We start from the raw sequence: 13166 nt of genomic DNA on the forward strand, positions 1-13166 counted from the left end.
TTTCCAGAATTTTCCTCCTTACCCTTTAACGTTGAACTGAAACTTGGTAGGGGACATGTATTGCAAAGCAATTCCCCCTCTTGTTAGCTCACCTGGAAAGTAGTTCCGGGGAGCTTAGGCGGTGGCGCATCGTAAGTCTGTATTGCAACGTCTTCTCCGAAACCGCCGTTGGTATTGGGACCAAATTTGGCACCAATTATATTTGGTATGTTACAACTGAAGTTTGTTCACGGCATTAAGAAAATTATGGTTTAAGGGGGTCTACCGGGGGTCAAAGTGGATCCAGGTTTGACCCCCCAAAATAGGAATTTGATTTTTTCCTCAAACTACACACACTATTTCGATGAAACTCGACCGCAACCTTCATCACCCATGATGTACAAAAAATTGTTCACTGCACTAAGAAAATCGGGGTCTAAGGAGGTCTATGGGGTGGGGGAGAGGGGACCCCAAAATCGTTTTTTTTTGTTTGTTTGTTTGTTTAAGGTCATGATTATGTTAGTATGATTGTACATGCTGCCCTGTCTTCTAGAAACCATTTAAATTGGTTTTAAATACCTTTAGTCAGTGTAATATACTGTTTATTCTACCAGGTGGGCAACAGGGGTATTGCCCCTATTTTTTTGTATGTGATATTTTGTCCTGATCTTAGATTCATTTAAGTTTAAAAATCACAGAAATTCACAGAAAGTTAAAAAAATCTGGGAATATTTATTTGCGAAAGGTGTAACTGATATGAGGAGCACACACAGTGAAGCTATCATGGTGTTGGGCTGATCGAGGCTGACGTAATAACGTGCTCCAGCACTGGCAAGCCGTAACAGTTGAACAGCAGCCATATTCTACCTGGGGCGAAGGAACAGGTCACAATACTGACAGAACCTCAGATGATTCAGAGAAATTGCAACAGGTAACCAGTGGTGGTGAACGTTTTCACTTCCACAATGGTGTTCATATTGGAGTAAACATTGGGGGCATGATCCCACAGATCCACACCCCACAGTTCATCTCCAGTTCAGTTGGTGAATGGCGGTTTCTGGAATCTGTAAAAATACAGTTGGTACTATTAAGATCAAGATAGGGCAGAGGTGTTCGTTCAATAGTTGTATCACTGAGTCGGCCATGGAAGGTGATTTTCTTTTTCTGACGTTCTCCAGAGATTGTGGAGAAATTCTTGGACGTGGCTCTAAATCCACGTCATGTTTTGCAATTCAGTATTTATTTTATAGAACTTTTCATCTACCTCAATTGGCTGAGGAATATCTCATGAAATGGAAATCCCTGTGGAAATGGTTCGATAGAAGCCAAGTCGGGGAATTTGCAATCTGGTTTCCGACACAAGGCGATTTTGAGGGTAACCTCACTATGGAATCAAAGGCGGACATCACGGAATCCAAGTACCTTGGATTATGATTGGAGAAGATTGGGAAAGTAGTCTTGATCGTAGAGGCTACGTGGCGATCTGCAGGTAGACAGGTTGAATTATAGATTGAATCAATAGAAATTTGATGTCTGGGTATGCTAACCTAGGTCTAGGTCTATGTATGCTCTAGGTCTAGGTCTAGGTATAATAGGTAGGTAGGTTAGGTATGCTAACTTAGGTCTAGATCTAGGTATGATAGGTAGGAAGGTTAGGTATGCTAACCTCGGTCTAGGTCTATGTATGTTCCAGGTGTAGGTCTAGGTATAATAGGTAAGTAGGTTAGGTATGCTAACCTCGGTCTAGGTATAATAGGTAGGTAGGTTAGGCATGCTAACCTAGGTCTAGGTATAATAGGTAGGTAGGTTAGGTATGCTAACTTAGGTCTAGATCTAGGTATGATAGGTAGGAAGGTTAGGTATGCTAACCTCGGTCTAGGTCTATGTATGTTCCAGGTGTAGGTCTAGGTATAATAGGTAAGTAGGTTAGGTATGCTAACCTCGGTCTAGGTATAATAGGTAGGTAGGTTAGGCATGCTAACCTAGGTCTAGGTATAATAGGTAGGTAGGTTAGGTATGCTAACTGCTGTAGGAAGCAAGAAGTTGACGTTTCAGGTGTTAACCCTTCCTCGGAAGGTAACCAAACTTCTCCTTGCTTCCCACGGCGGTTAGAGTACTTCGATGAATGTTCCGCCGATGCCATCCGTTACACTCAGAGACTTAGTCATGGGATACTGTTCCTCAGGAGAAACCTTTGGGACACCCAATAGTAGAATTCATGGATGAGACCAAAATAAAAAGCATACATTGAAACAAAAACAATAAATAAATAAACAATACTACGGACAAAAAATGATGCTGTCACACAGATTTACTGGATTTGTAGACAACACACTGAGAATGATATCCAAACGGATGGCCTTTAAGTATTTTAGGCATTCCTTGCTCGTGACGGAATATGATGGTTTGTGCGTCTATCCCGCACAGCTGCACTCGAGGCTTTAGGGAAGATGGAGACTACGTTTCACTTTGTGAAGTTTAAATGAGAAACCTTAACTCCGGGCAGAACTCCAAACAAGCCTGTTGGCATTTAGGAACAGCTGTGCTCCAGCAAAATCCGGAGTGAGTTGGTATTCCCAGGAATGAGTTTTTGTTTGCCTGGTACATCTCGGCCTACACAGAAAAGTGAACAGGACAATTGCTAAGTCCTCCGCATTTCTTGGGAGAACCGCAGTGCAGAAAAACACACAAAAGCAAAACGAACTCAAACTTTTGTACAAAAACCCAAAAATTCAGAAAACCCAACATTTCGGCCACTGAGTGGCCTTCGCTAAGGAGTACGGAGGCCAGGTGTACTCAGATATGAATTATTGATAAACTATACCTGTATAGAAAGAAGCGAAGCAAGAGGTGAGCCCTGTAATAGGTCGCAAGATCCTGCTAGTAAGACTTCTGGATGCTTCTAGAATAAAATTACTTCTCGATGTTTCTGGAATAAAATTACTTCTCGATGTTTCTGGAATAAAATTACTTCTCGATGCTTCTGGAATAAAATTACTTCCAGATGCTTCTAGAATAAAATTACTTCTACATGCTTCTAGAATAAAATTACTTCTCGATGCTTCTAGAATAAAATTACTTCTAGATGCTTCTAGAATAAAATTCCTTCGAGATGATTCTAGAATAAAATTACTTCTAGTAGTAAGGGAAACATATGAAAATCTGTTAACTAAATTGTTACCAAAAAATTTCTTCACCAATATGTTTGTAAAGGTGTGTAATAAGATGTGTTAAAATGTTGAAGGTCAACTCCCGTGGGAAACCCAGAAAAAAGCTGTTGAATTCGGGTACCGAAAAATTACTTTCGAGAATTTTTATTTTTTTAAATCGGCCCTTAAGTAACTTATGAGGGGTCAAATAAGGGTTTTTCATGATTCTGAGTTGATTGTTAACATTTATATTTCACCACAGACACTCCTTTGTGGAAAAATAATTTCTAAATATATCTCATTTTCTACTTTGCAGGACATGGAGTCTAGCAATATGGATGAAGACGCTACTCCACCTGTGCTCAATTGCTTCATCTGTGCACGCTCGGATACACCAGCTGAAAGGCTCATACAGGCAACTCCAAAGGGATACTCAACTTTATTGAAACAAGCAGAAACTGTCGAAAATGTTACTGTTGTGGAACGTATGAAGGAGGCTCAAAAGGTAGGAAAACCGAGGTACCACCAGAAGTGTAAAAATGATCTGTACAACAACTTTGCTGCAACCACCAAGAAGTCAGCTCAAGCATCAAAGGCAGAGAAAGAGTCATCAAAGTTGAAGAGAAGACGCACTACTTGTGAGTTCAGTTCATCAACTGGCTGCAGTTCTAGAAGATCACAGTCAGTTGACCTCCTGTATAAGGATGTATGCATTCTTTGCAACCAACCAGCCCAGCTCTACAAAAATAATCCAGCACAAGCTAGAAAGAAATACAGTGCCAGATAATTTGACTGCAGATACACTGAAGGCAAGCTTGCTGAAGACAGCACGGAGTCGCGGGGATGACTGGGGCACTGAAGTCACTGGACGCCTGGAAGGGATCAACGACTTGGTAGCAGAAGAAACACTGTACCATTTGCGATGCAAACTTATGTTTGCGAGAGGTGACAGTTTGTCCAAGACTGATGAGGAAGGAAAAAGGAAGAGAGGACAGAGGAGTATTGATGAGGAGCGAGAGGCAGTTTTTATTGAATTCTGCGAATGGTTAGACTCAGAATTAGAGCATGGGGTAATGAACATGGACCAAGTCCATGAAAAGCTGCAGGGGTTTGATCAGTCACCAGAGAAGAGCCTTTCTTATTCAAAGCATTGGCTAAAGATAAAACTTCTAGAGAAATACGAAGACACCTTGTATTTCACAACACAGGAAAGAAGGGCAGATGTACTCTGTCTCAAAGATGGCACCGACAATATTCTGCGAGAGCATCATGCTAATCTTGACCATGGAGATGAGAAGACTCAGATCATAAAGACGCACTCAAGTTCATATCCAATGATATTGCCTTGATTGATTTAGGTCCAAAGTCATACCCCACCACACACAGTATGACTGACATCGATAGTCAGCTGACACTTGTTCCTGCAAGCCTTCAGATGTTCTTGAGACCGATTGTCAAGACAGACGAAAGAGTTGCCGTTTGGGGGCAGAATTTTATTAAGGCCTGTCGACCTCGGTCTGGAGTATTGCCACACCAAATGGTTGCCATACAACTTGATCATAGATTTGGGTCAAAATGGATGCTCAACAAGTTCCACCGGCTGGGATACACTGAGTCTTACACGGAGACACAAAACTACAAATACTGCTTCCTTAATAGTAGGAGTGGAGATGATGTTCCAGATACTTCTGGCACTCTTGACACCATTGTGGAGGAAACCGATGAACAGATCAATGATGAGGTTGCGGTGGATGCTGCGCTTGAGGATCAATCAGTGATGACAGCCAAAGTGCCAGCCAGTGAAAGTGAATTGTCAAGTAATGATCAGGTGGTCTTTATGGAGGTTGGGGAAACAAACAATGCAGTCACTCAGTTTGTTGGAGACAATATAGATTTAAACATTGTCTCTATTCACGGAAACACTCCCTTTCACTCAATGGGTTGGATCGAAGTCACCTCTCCGGCACCACCTTTGCCAGATCCACAGACAACAGCAGCTTTCCCCCGGGTGAAGTTGAAGGCACTCGACAAAGCTAGGATCCTGAGAGGAACTGAAGTAAAGATTATTCCATTTACGAACAGGAAACAGATAGGAACGAACGCGATCATGTTTCTCCCCCTCGCTGAGCTTTCCTCCTCCCTGGCTCATGATCAGCCACTCCTCACTCCAGGTGACACACTCTGGGCAGCGGGGTGGGTGATCAAAGCCAACGATCCTGAGTTCCCACACTCCAACTGGAATGGCTGGATGAAGAGAATCCATGCTAATGATGCAAAGCAGAGCACACAGATCGAGTTCCTCCCAGTTATTGAAGGAGACCCTAATGACCTCAACACCATCTTCACCACTCTGAAAGTGGACGCGGCTGAGTACATCGACATCTTCCTTGACACAGAAGCCACCAAGGAAACAGTGATTCAGGCTGGTACTGCGATTTTCAAGTACATTTACCATGGACGAGATACTACATTGGGTGAAATTCGGTACAACATGTTCTCAAGGAAGGCAGCGGCAGGAGTGATCAAACCAGAGACTCTACCTCCAACAGAGGGTGCAGCTGCACAACATTCACTCCGTGCCTACCTGCAGACCCGGGACTGGATCCTTCTACAGAGCATGTCTCTGAACCCCAGTGACTATGGATGGACAATAGGTGTGCATGGGTATGAGCCAGTTCCAACACTGGACCCCACGGCTCCTGAGGAGCTATTGCAGTTCACGAGCTGTAATTGTCATGGAGATTGCAGCAACCGGCGATGCAGCTGCAAGAAGAATGGGGTCACGTGCATCTCGGCCTGTGGAGTCTGTAATGGCATTACATGCAGAAACTGCAGTCATGATGTTGTTGAGTCTGAAGAAGACATAGACAATGACTGTTGCAACTTCTGACATTATGAATGAGAAATAACTCTTGAGTATTATATATGTATGTGAAATAAAAGCTACTTTGTGTGTAAATGTAAAAGTGAAAATATAAATGTTAACAATCAACTCAGAATCATGAAAAACCCTTATTTGACCCCTCATAAGTTACTTAAGGGCCGATTAAAAAAAATAAAAATTCTCGAAAATAATTTTTTGGTACCCGAATTCAACAGCTTTTTTTCTGGGTTTCCCACGGGAGTTGAACTTCAACATTTTAACACATGTTATTACACACCTTTACAAACATATTGGTGAAGAAATTTTTTGGTAACAATTTAGTTAACAGATTTGTGAAATATCTCATAAAATGCCCTTACTATAGATGCTTCTAGAATAAATTACTTCTAGATGCTTCTAGAATAAAATTACTTCTAGGGAAAAATTATTTCTGGATGCTTCTAGAATAAGATTACTTCTAGATGCTTCTAGAACAAAATTACTTCTACATGCTTCTAGAATAAAATTACTTCTACATGCTTCTAGAATAAAATTACTTCTAGATGTTTCTAGAATAAAATTACTTCTAGATGCTTCTAGAATAAAATTACTTCTAGATGCTTCTTCTTCTCAATGGTAAGTTGCAAGAAGTTTCGTGGCTGCAGTGTGAGGAGCACTCCTGATAATTTTGGAAGTGGCCACCAAAATGAGTTTGTGTTGTTTTCTGTCCACTCTTATATTTTCATTGTGAAAATCTGGCAGAGGCCTCACGGACTGCCTGAACATGATGTAGTTGCAATCTCACCACACCCTTCAACCTCAGCTCCTCATTTGGTCATTTATTTTCCTCCGTTCTCCCTCTCCTGCACCAAATGAACCTATCCTTTCTCTCTTCTCATCCCATAAACAATAAAAGCAATAATAGGAAAATTTGTTCAAGTCTAAAGGTCTACTGTACTCTTGTGTCGCTTTCCGGGAGAGCACACTAGGCCTGGCCTGCACAATCCCTGAAGAAGGTAACTTTGTGGCCGTAACTTTCTCACCTTTTGCCGTTTTTGATGAAACTTTGAGGGATTTACACTTGTTTTTCATGCCTCCTGAGTCGGAGGAATTTACACTTGTTTTATGCCTCCCCAGTTGGAGGAATTTACACTTGTTTTTTATGCCTCCACAGTCGAGGTATTTACACTTGTTCTTTATTCCTCCATGGTCGAGGTATTTACACTTACTTTTTATGCCTCCCCAGTTGGAGGAATTTACACTTGTTTTTTCTGCCTCCCAAGTTGGAGGAATTTACACTTGTTTTTTATGCCTCCTCAGTCAGAGGAATTTACACTTGTTTTTTATGCCTCCACAGTCGAGGTATTTACACTTGTTCTTTATGCCTCCATGGTCGAGGTATTTACACTTGCTTTTTATGCCTCCCCAGTTGGAGGAATTTACACTTGTTTTTTCTGCCTCCCAAGTTGGAGGAATTTACACTTGTTTTTTATGCCTCCTCAGTCAGAGGAATTTACATGTGTTTTTTATGCCTCCCCAGTCGGAGGCATTTACACTTGTTTTTTGTGCCTCCCCAGTCGGAGGAATTTACACTTGTTTTTTATGCCTCCCCAGTCAGAGGAATTTACACTTGTTTTTTATGCCTCCCCATTCGGAGGAATTTACACTTGCTTTTTATCCCTCCGCAGTCGGAGGGATTTACACTTGTTTTTTATGCCTCCCCAGTCGGAGGAATTTACACTTGTTTTTTATGCCTCCCCAGTCAGAAGAATTTACACTTGTTTTTTATGCCTCCCCAGCCGGAGGAATTTACACTTGTTTTTATGCCTCCCCGGTCGGAGGAATTTACACTTGTTTTTTATGCCTCCCCAGTCAGAGGCATTGTGTTTTCGTGTTGTCTGGCTGTGCATGCGTCGCAGATTTTCATTACAGCGAGAATTTGTGAACCACCAAAGGGATTGTGACCAAACTTGGTAGAAGTATGTTCTTTGATGCGAAGAAGAACTGATTTCATTTTGGGGTCAAATGGTCACAGGTATAAGGTCATGTAACCTTGAACTGTAAGTAGCAAATTTTAGTTACCGCAATTGCCTGTGAACTACTGAAGGGACTTCAACCAGCTTGGCAAAAGTATGGACTGTAATACAAAGATAAACTGATTCAATTTTAGATTCAACAAGTCAAAGGTCAAGTGCCTATTGGAAATCGTTTTCCAGACCCATAATTCGAGTTCGAAGAAACGAATGTTGTCTCAGTTCTATGTATCTGTCTTTTTGCTCTCAGGTGACCTTGAATGACCTCTGCCACATTATGCATTCACCCACTTTTCTGAATTTGTGAGCAGGATATCTCAAAAAGTTTTGGACGATTTGGACAAAACTTGGTGGACATGTTGGGTGTGTGAGAAGGACGAATTGATTCGATTTTGGTGAAAATCGCATCCTATAATTTAAGTGATTCTTCACTATTGAAAGATGGGACCAAAAACGATGTCTAACACGTTTTGAATACATATGGGCGTTTCAAAGTTTAAAGTGGGTGTTTCAAAGTTTAAAGTGGGTGTTTCAAAGTTTAAAGTGGGTGTTTCAAAGTTTAAAGTGGGTGTTTCAAAGTTTAAAGTGGGTGTTTCAAAGTTTAAAGTGGATGTTTCAAAGTTTAAAGTGGGTGTTTCAAAGTTTAAAGTGGGTGTTTCAAAGTTTAAAGAGTGTTTCAAAGTTTAAAGTGGGTGTTTCAAAGTTTAAAGAGTGTTTCAAAGTTTAAAGTGGGTGTTTCAAATTTTAAGTGGCTGTTTCAAAGTTTAAAGTGGGTGTTTCAAAGTTTAAAGTGGGTGTTTCAACGTTTAAAGTGGGTGTTTCAAAGTTTAAAGTGGGTGTTTCAAAGTTTAAAGTGGGTTTTTCAAAGTTTAATGTGGGTGTTTCAAAGTTTAAAGTAGGTGTTTCAAAGTTTAAAGTGGGTGTTTCAAAGTTTAAAGTGGGGTTTACAAAGTTTAAAGTGGGTGTTTCAAAGTTTAAAGTGGGTGTTTCAAAGTTTAAAGTGGGTGTTTCAAAGTTTAAAGTGGGTGTTTCAAAGTTTAAAGTGGATGTTTCAAAGTTGAAAGTGGGTGTTTGAAAGTTTAAAGTAGGTGTTTCAAAGTTTAAAGTGGTTCTTTCAAAGTTGAAAGTGGGTGTTTCAAAGTTTAAAGTGGGTGTTTCAAAGTTTAAAGTGGTTGTTTAAAAGTTTAAAGTGGGTGTTTCAGAGTTTAAAGTGGGTGTTTCAAAGTTTAAAGTGGGTGTTTCAAAGTTTAAAGTGGGTGTTTCAAAGTTTAAAGTGGTTCTTTCAAAGTTGAAAGTGGGTGTTTCAAAGTTTAAAGTGGTTGTTTAAAAGTTTAAAGTGGGTGTTTCAGAGTTTAAAGTGGATGTTTCAAAGTTTAAAGTGGGTGTTTCAAAGTTTAAAGTGGGTGTTTCAAAGTTTAAAGTGGGTGTTTCAAAGTTTAAAGTGGGTGTTTCAAAGTTTAAAGTGGGTGTTTCAAAGTTTAAAGTGGGTGTTTCAAAGTTTAAAGTGGGCGTTTCAAAGTTTAAAGTGGGTGCTTCAAAGTTTAAAGTGGGGTTTTAAAGTTTAAAGTGGGTGTTTCAAAGTTTCAAGTGGGTGTTTCAAAGTTTCAAGTGGGTGTTTCAAAGTTTAAAGTGGGTGTTTCAAAGTTTAAAGTGGGTGTTTCAAAGTTTAAAGTGGGTGTTTCAAAGTTTAAAGTGGGCGTTTCAAAGTTTAAAGTGGGTGCTTCAAAGTTTAAAGTGGGGTTTTAAAGTTTAAAGTGGGTGTTTCAAAGTTTAAAGTGGGTGTTTCAAAGTTGAAAGTGGGTGTTTGAAAGTTTAAAGTAGGTGTTTCAAAGTTTAAAGTGGTTCTTTCAAAGTTGAAAGTGAGTGTTTCAAAGTTTAAAGTGGTTGTTTCAAAGTTTAAAGTGGGTGTTTCAGAGTTTAAAGTGGATGTTTCAAAGTTTAAAGTGGGTGTTTCAAAGTTTAAAGTGGGTGTTTCAAAGTTTAAAGTGGGTGTTTCAAAGTTTAAAGTGGGTGTTTCAAAGTTTAAAGTGGGCGTTTCAAAGTTTAAAGTGGGTGTTTCAAAGTTTAAAGTGGGGTTTTAAAGTTTAAAGTGGGTGTTTCAAAGTTTAAAGTGGGTGTTTCAAAGTTTAAAGTGGGTGTTTCAAAGTTTAAAGTGGGCGTTTCAAAGTTTAAAGTGGGGTTTCAAAGTTTAAAGTGGGGTTTCAAAGTTTCAAGTGGGTGTTTCAAAGTTTCAAGTGGGTGTTTCAAAGTTTCAAGTGGGTGTTTCAAAGTTTAAAGCCCAGACTAAACACCTTTTTTTCTTCTTCAAATCACAACTGCAACAATCACACTTTCAAAACGTTGTCATTCTCTTTTCTCAGTTTAAAATCTTTATTAAAGCAAAACGCGAATAAAACAAAGAAAAGTGTCAAATAAGTATAGTCCAAGTGTTGCGTCTCATTCCAGCACCAGGCCAAAGGATTGCAAAACGACATGAACAGCACAGGTAAATGAAGACTAAACGGTGTTATTTAAGTCTGTGGATTAGGAAACTACTTTCAGAGATTTCAAAAAGTGGTCTTGTGTGTATTCACTTGTTAGTTTACGTTTAAGCTTCAGTTTGGGTTTATCGTTTACCGCAGCGACTCAAAGACGCAAAAGGGTCTGCATGACGTTTATCTGCACGTTTATTTGGTGTTGCAGAGTTATGTTGTAACCCACAACTGTAATTCAACCGACTCATTAATTGATGCCATTTTGGCGAAGAATTCGCCATTTTGCTTTCTTGACGAGTCACTCATTGAAAGGGGATTTGCACTTTGCCGATGTGTTTGATGGAGTTTTAAAGTTACAAACCACCATCAGCTGAGCATGGTCAGGTTGTAGACAACTTGGTGGCCACGATCCCATGCGTACAGCGCTTGCTCGCGTGGGTTATAGTCGATCTGGGTCACGTAGCCATGTATGTTGATCAGCGGGACACGAAGAGAGGCCTGCGTGCTCGTGTACGTGTCGTAGGCGTAGAACACGGTGCTGTTGCGGAGAGTGTACGTGTCCAGCGCATACAGCACTCCGCAAACCACAAAGCAGTTTCCGTATGCACCCTTACGCAGAGTAGTTCTCCATGTTGCATCATCGTGGATGGAGAGGTCCTTCGGGTCTAATCGGCTCAACGTGATCATTTCACCCTGAGTGACACAAGAGAAGAAACTTTCATGAAACCGAGACATTTTGACCTCGTCACAAACTTGTCGCAATCTCTCCACTTTTTTTTACACATTAATCACAAAAAAAAACAAAAAAAACGGACATAAAACATATAAATAAAGGGAGCGGGAGACAAGATGGGGAGAGAGAGGGAAGCACACAAGTACAACAGAAGAGAACAGGGACATCAGGAGATATGTGGGAGGGACAGGGCTTGGGGGGAGGAGGCGTGGGAAGGTGAAGGGGAGTGGGAGAGGTATAAAACACATGGACACTGCGAGGACTTCCAGGAAAGAAGTTGGTATTTCAAAAAAGTGGATTTGGGGTGAAATTAGCGGGGGTAGAAAAGATCAAGGTTTTGGATTGGGGAAGATAAGAGATGGTGGTGAACAGCTGTTTTAAAGACCTGGAGGGAGGAGTGGGATTGAAGAGAGTGAGGGAGTTTGTTCCAGAGGTGGTGAAAAGAGGAATGAAAGAGTGAAGGTGAGCAGAGAGTCTTGATTTTGGCAGTTTAACCATAAGAGGGTTGCAGGCAGATCTTGTGCGACCTGTAGGAATATTTGGGGGACAGAGCACAGAGATAGCTGGGGGAGCAAGGCCGGAGCGGAGTCGGTAGAAGACAGAAAGACTTAAAAATGAAATGGACAGCTCACCTAATTTGATGAAATATTTGTTTTTTTACGTTAAAAATTATAAGCCAATCATTGAATAGCAACAACATACCCTTGAGGTTCCCTCTTTCAGGGAAGGATATATCACCCAGAGTCCATTTTCGTCCACAGCGAAGTCGATGTCTGAGTGACCCCTCCAGCGCCATGGAGTCGTTTCCTCATACACAGCATCTGGGAGGAGTGCCCATGCGACCATGTGTCTTCCTGCCATGTTGTACTTGATGATGTGTCGAGAGAAGGCCCGATTGTAATAGAAAGAACCATTGTACACCACGTGACCCGTCCCGATCCAATTGTATGGTAGTTTGTGAATGCTGCTCCAGCGACCTGTTTGGTAAATTATTTCCTGTTGTCATTCTTTTTAGCCTTTAACACTATTAACAATATAAAACAAGAAAAAGAGCAACCAGATTGCAAACCCTCGCCAGGATGTATTTTCAGTGTTTTTTACAGCTTTTTTGTTAAAACAAATATGGCGGCCGAACCAAGTGATCGATGACGTCAGCATTATTATTTTTTCTCCACTAATTTATTCCTAGATTATGCTCCAGAAATTTCAAACTGATCGGATGAAGCGTTCTACTTGTCTAATTATGATGTCATATTGGAGGCTCCTATGACATCATCATTCACAGATGTTATTCCACATGGAGAGTTCTTTACAATGAGCCATGTCTCAATTTTTTTTTCTATTCAGCGCTTTCGGAGATATAGGGGTGCAAATTTTTTCGGTTTTTCCAAGATGGCGGCCGAACCACGTGACCAATGACATAATCATTATTTTCTGTCTCCACCAATTTATGCCGACATGACGCTCAATAAATTTCATCTTGATAGAATGAAGTTTTGTACTTGTCGAATTATGACATCATAATGGAGGGACCTATGACATCATTAACATATTTTATTCCCCATGGAGAGTTCTTTACAATGAGCTATATGTCTCAATTTTTTCTATTCAGCACTTTCGGAGATATAGAGGTGCAAAGTTTTTCGGTTTTTCCAAGATGGCGGCCGAAACACGTGACCTATGACGTCATAATTATCATTAAAATTTTCTACACGTTGAGATGCACCTATGGTGAAAATTTCCTGTCAATCAGACCAACGGTTGCAGAGAAAATCATATTTATTCTGTGCGGACAAACAGACAAACGGACTCAAATGTAATACCCTCTCCTCAGGCGAGGGAAACAACATATTTGGAGAAGTTCATCATGCAAGGATTTTATAGAAAATTTCAGGGTATGGTAAACCTAATTCACTTCAACAATATTGTTTGGCC

At 40.6% G+C, this 13166-nt stretch overlaps 1 protein-coding gene across 6 annotated transcripts in view; it reads right to left on the reverse strand.

Annotated features, from left to right (window-relative positions):
- Positions 1-10364: 10364 nt before the first annotated feature.
- Positions 10365-13166, reverse strand: part of OLFML2A (olfactomedin like 2A) — a 55028-nt gene continuing 52226 nt past the window's right edge. For all 6 annotated transcript variants that reach the window (XM_078767080.1, XM_068133787.2, XM_068133788.2 and 3 more), the window contains 2 exons: positions 11934-12208; positions 10365-11191 (listed from right to left, as the gene is read on the reverse strand). In XM_078767080.1, coding sequence (XP_078623206.1) covers positions 10865-11191; positions 11934-12208 — 602 coding nt within the window. In that variant the 3' untranslated portion in view covers positions 10365-10864. The remainder of the gene's footprint in view (positions 11192-11933; positions 12209-13166) is intronic.

Source organism: Myxine glutinosa, chromosome 13, assembly GCF_964187855.1.
Source record: "Myxine glutinosa chromosome 13, kmMyxGlut1.1, whole genome shotgun sequence".
Classification (NCBI taxonomy): Eukaryota; Metazoa; Chordata; class Myxini; order Myxiniformes; family Myxinidae; genus Myxine; species Myxine glutinosa.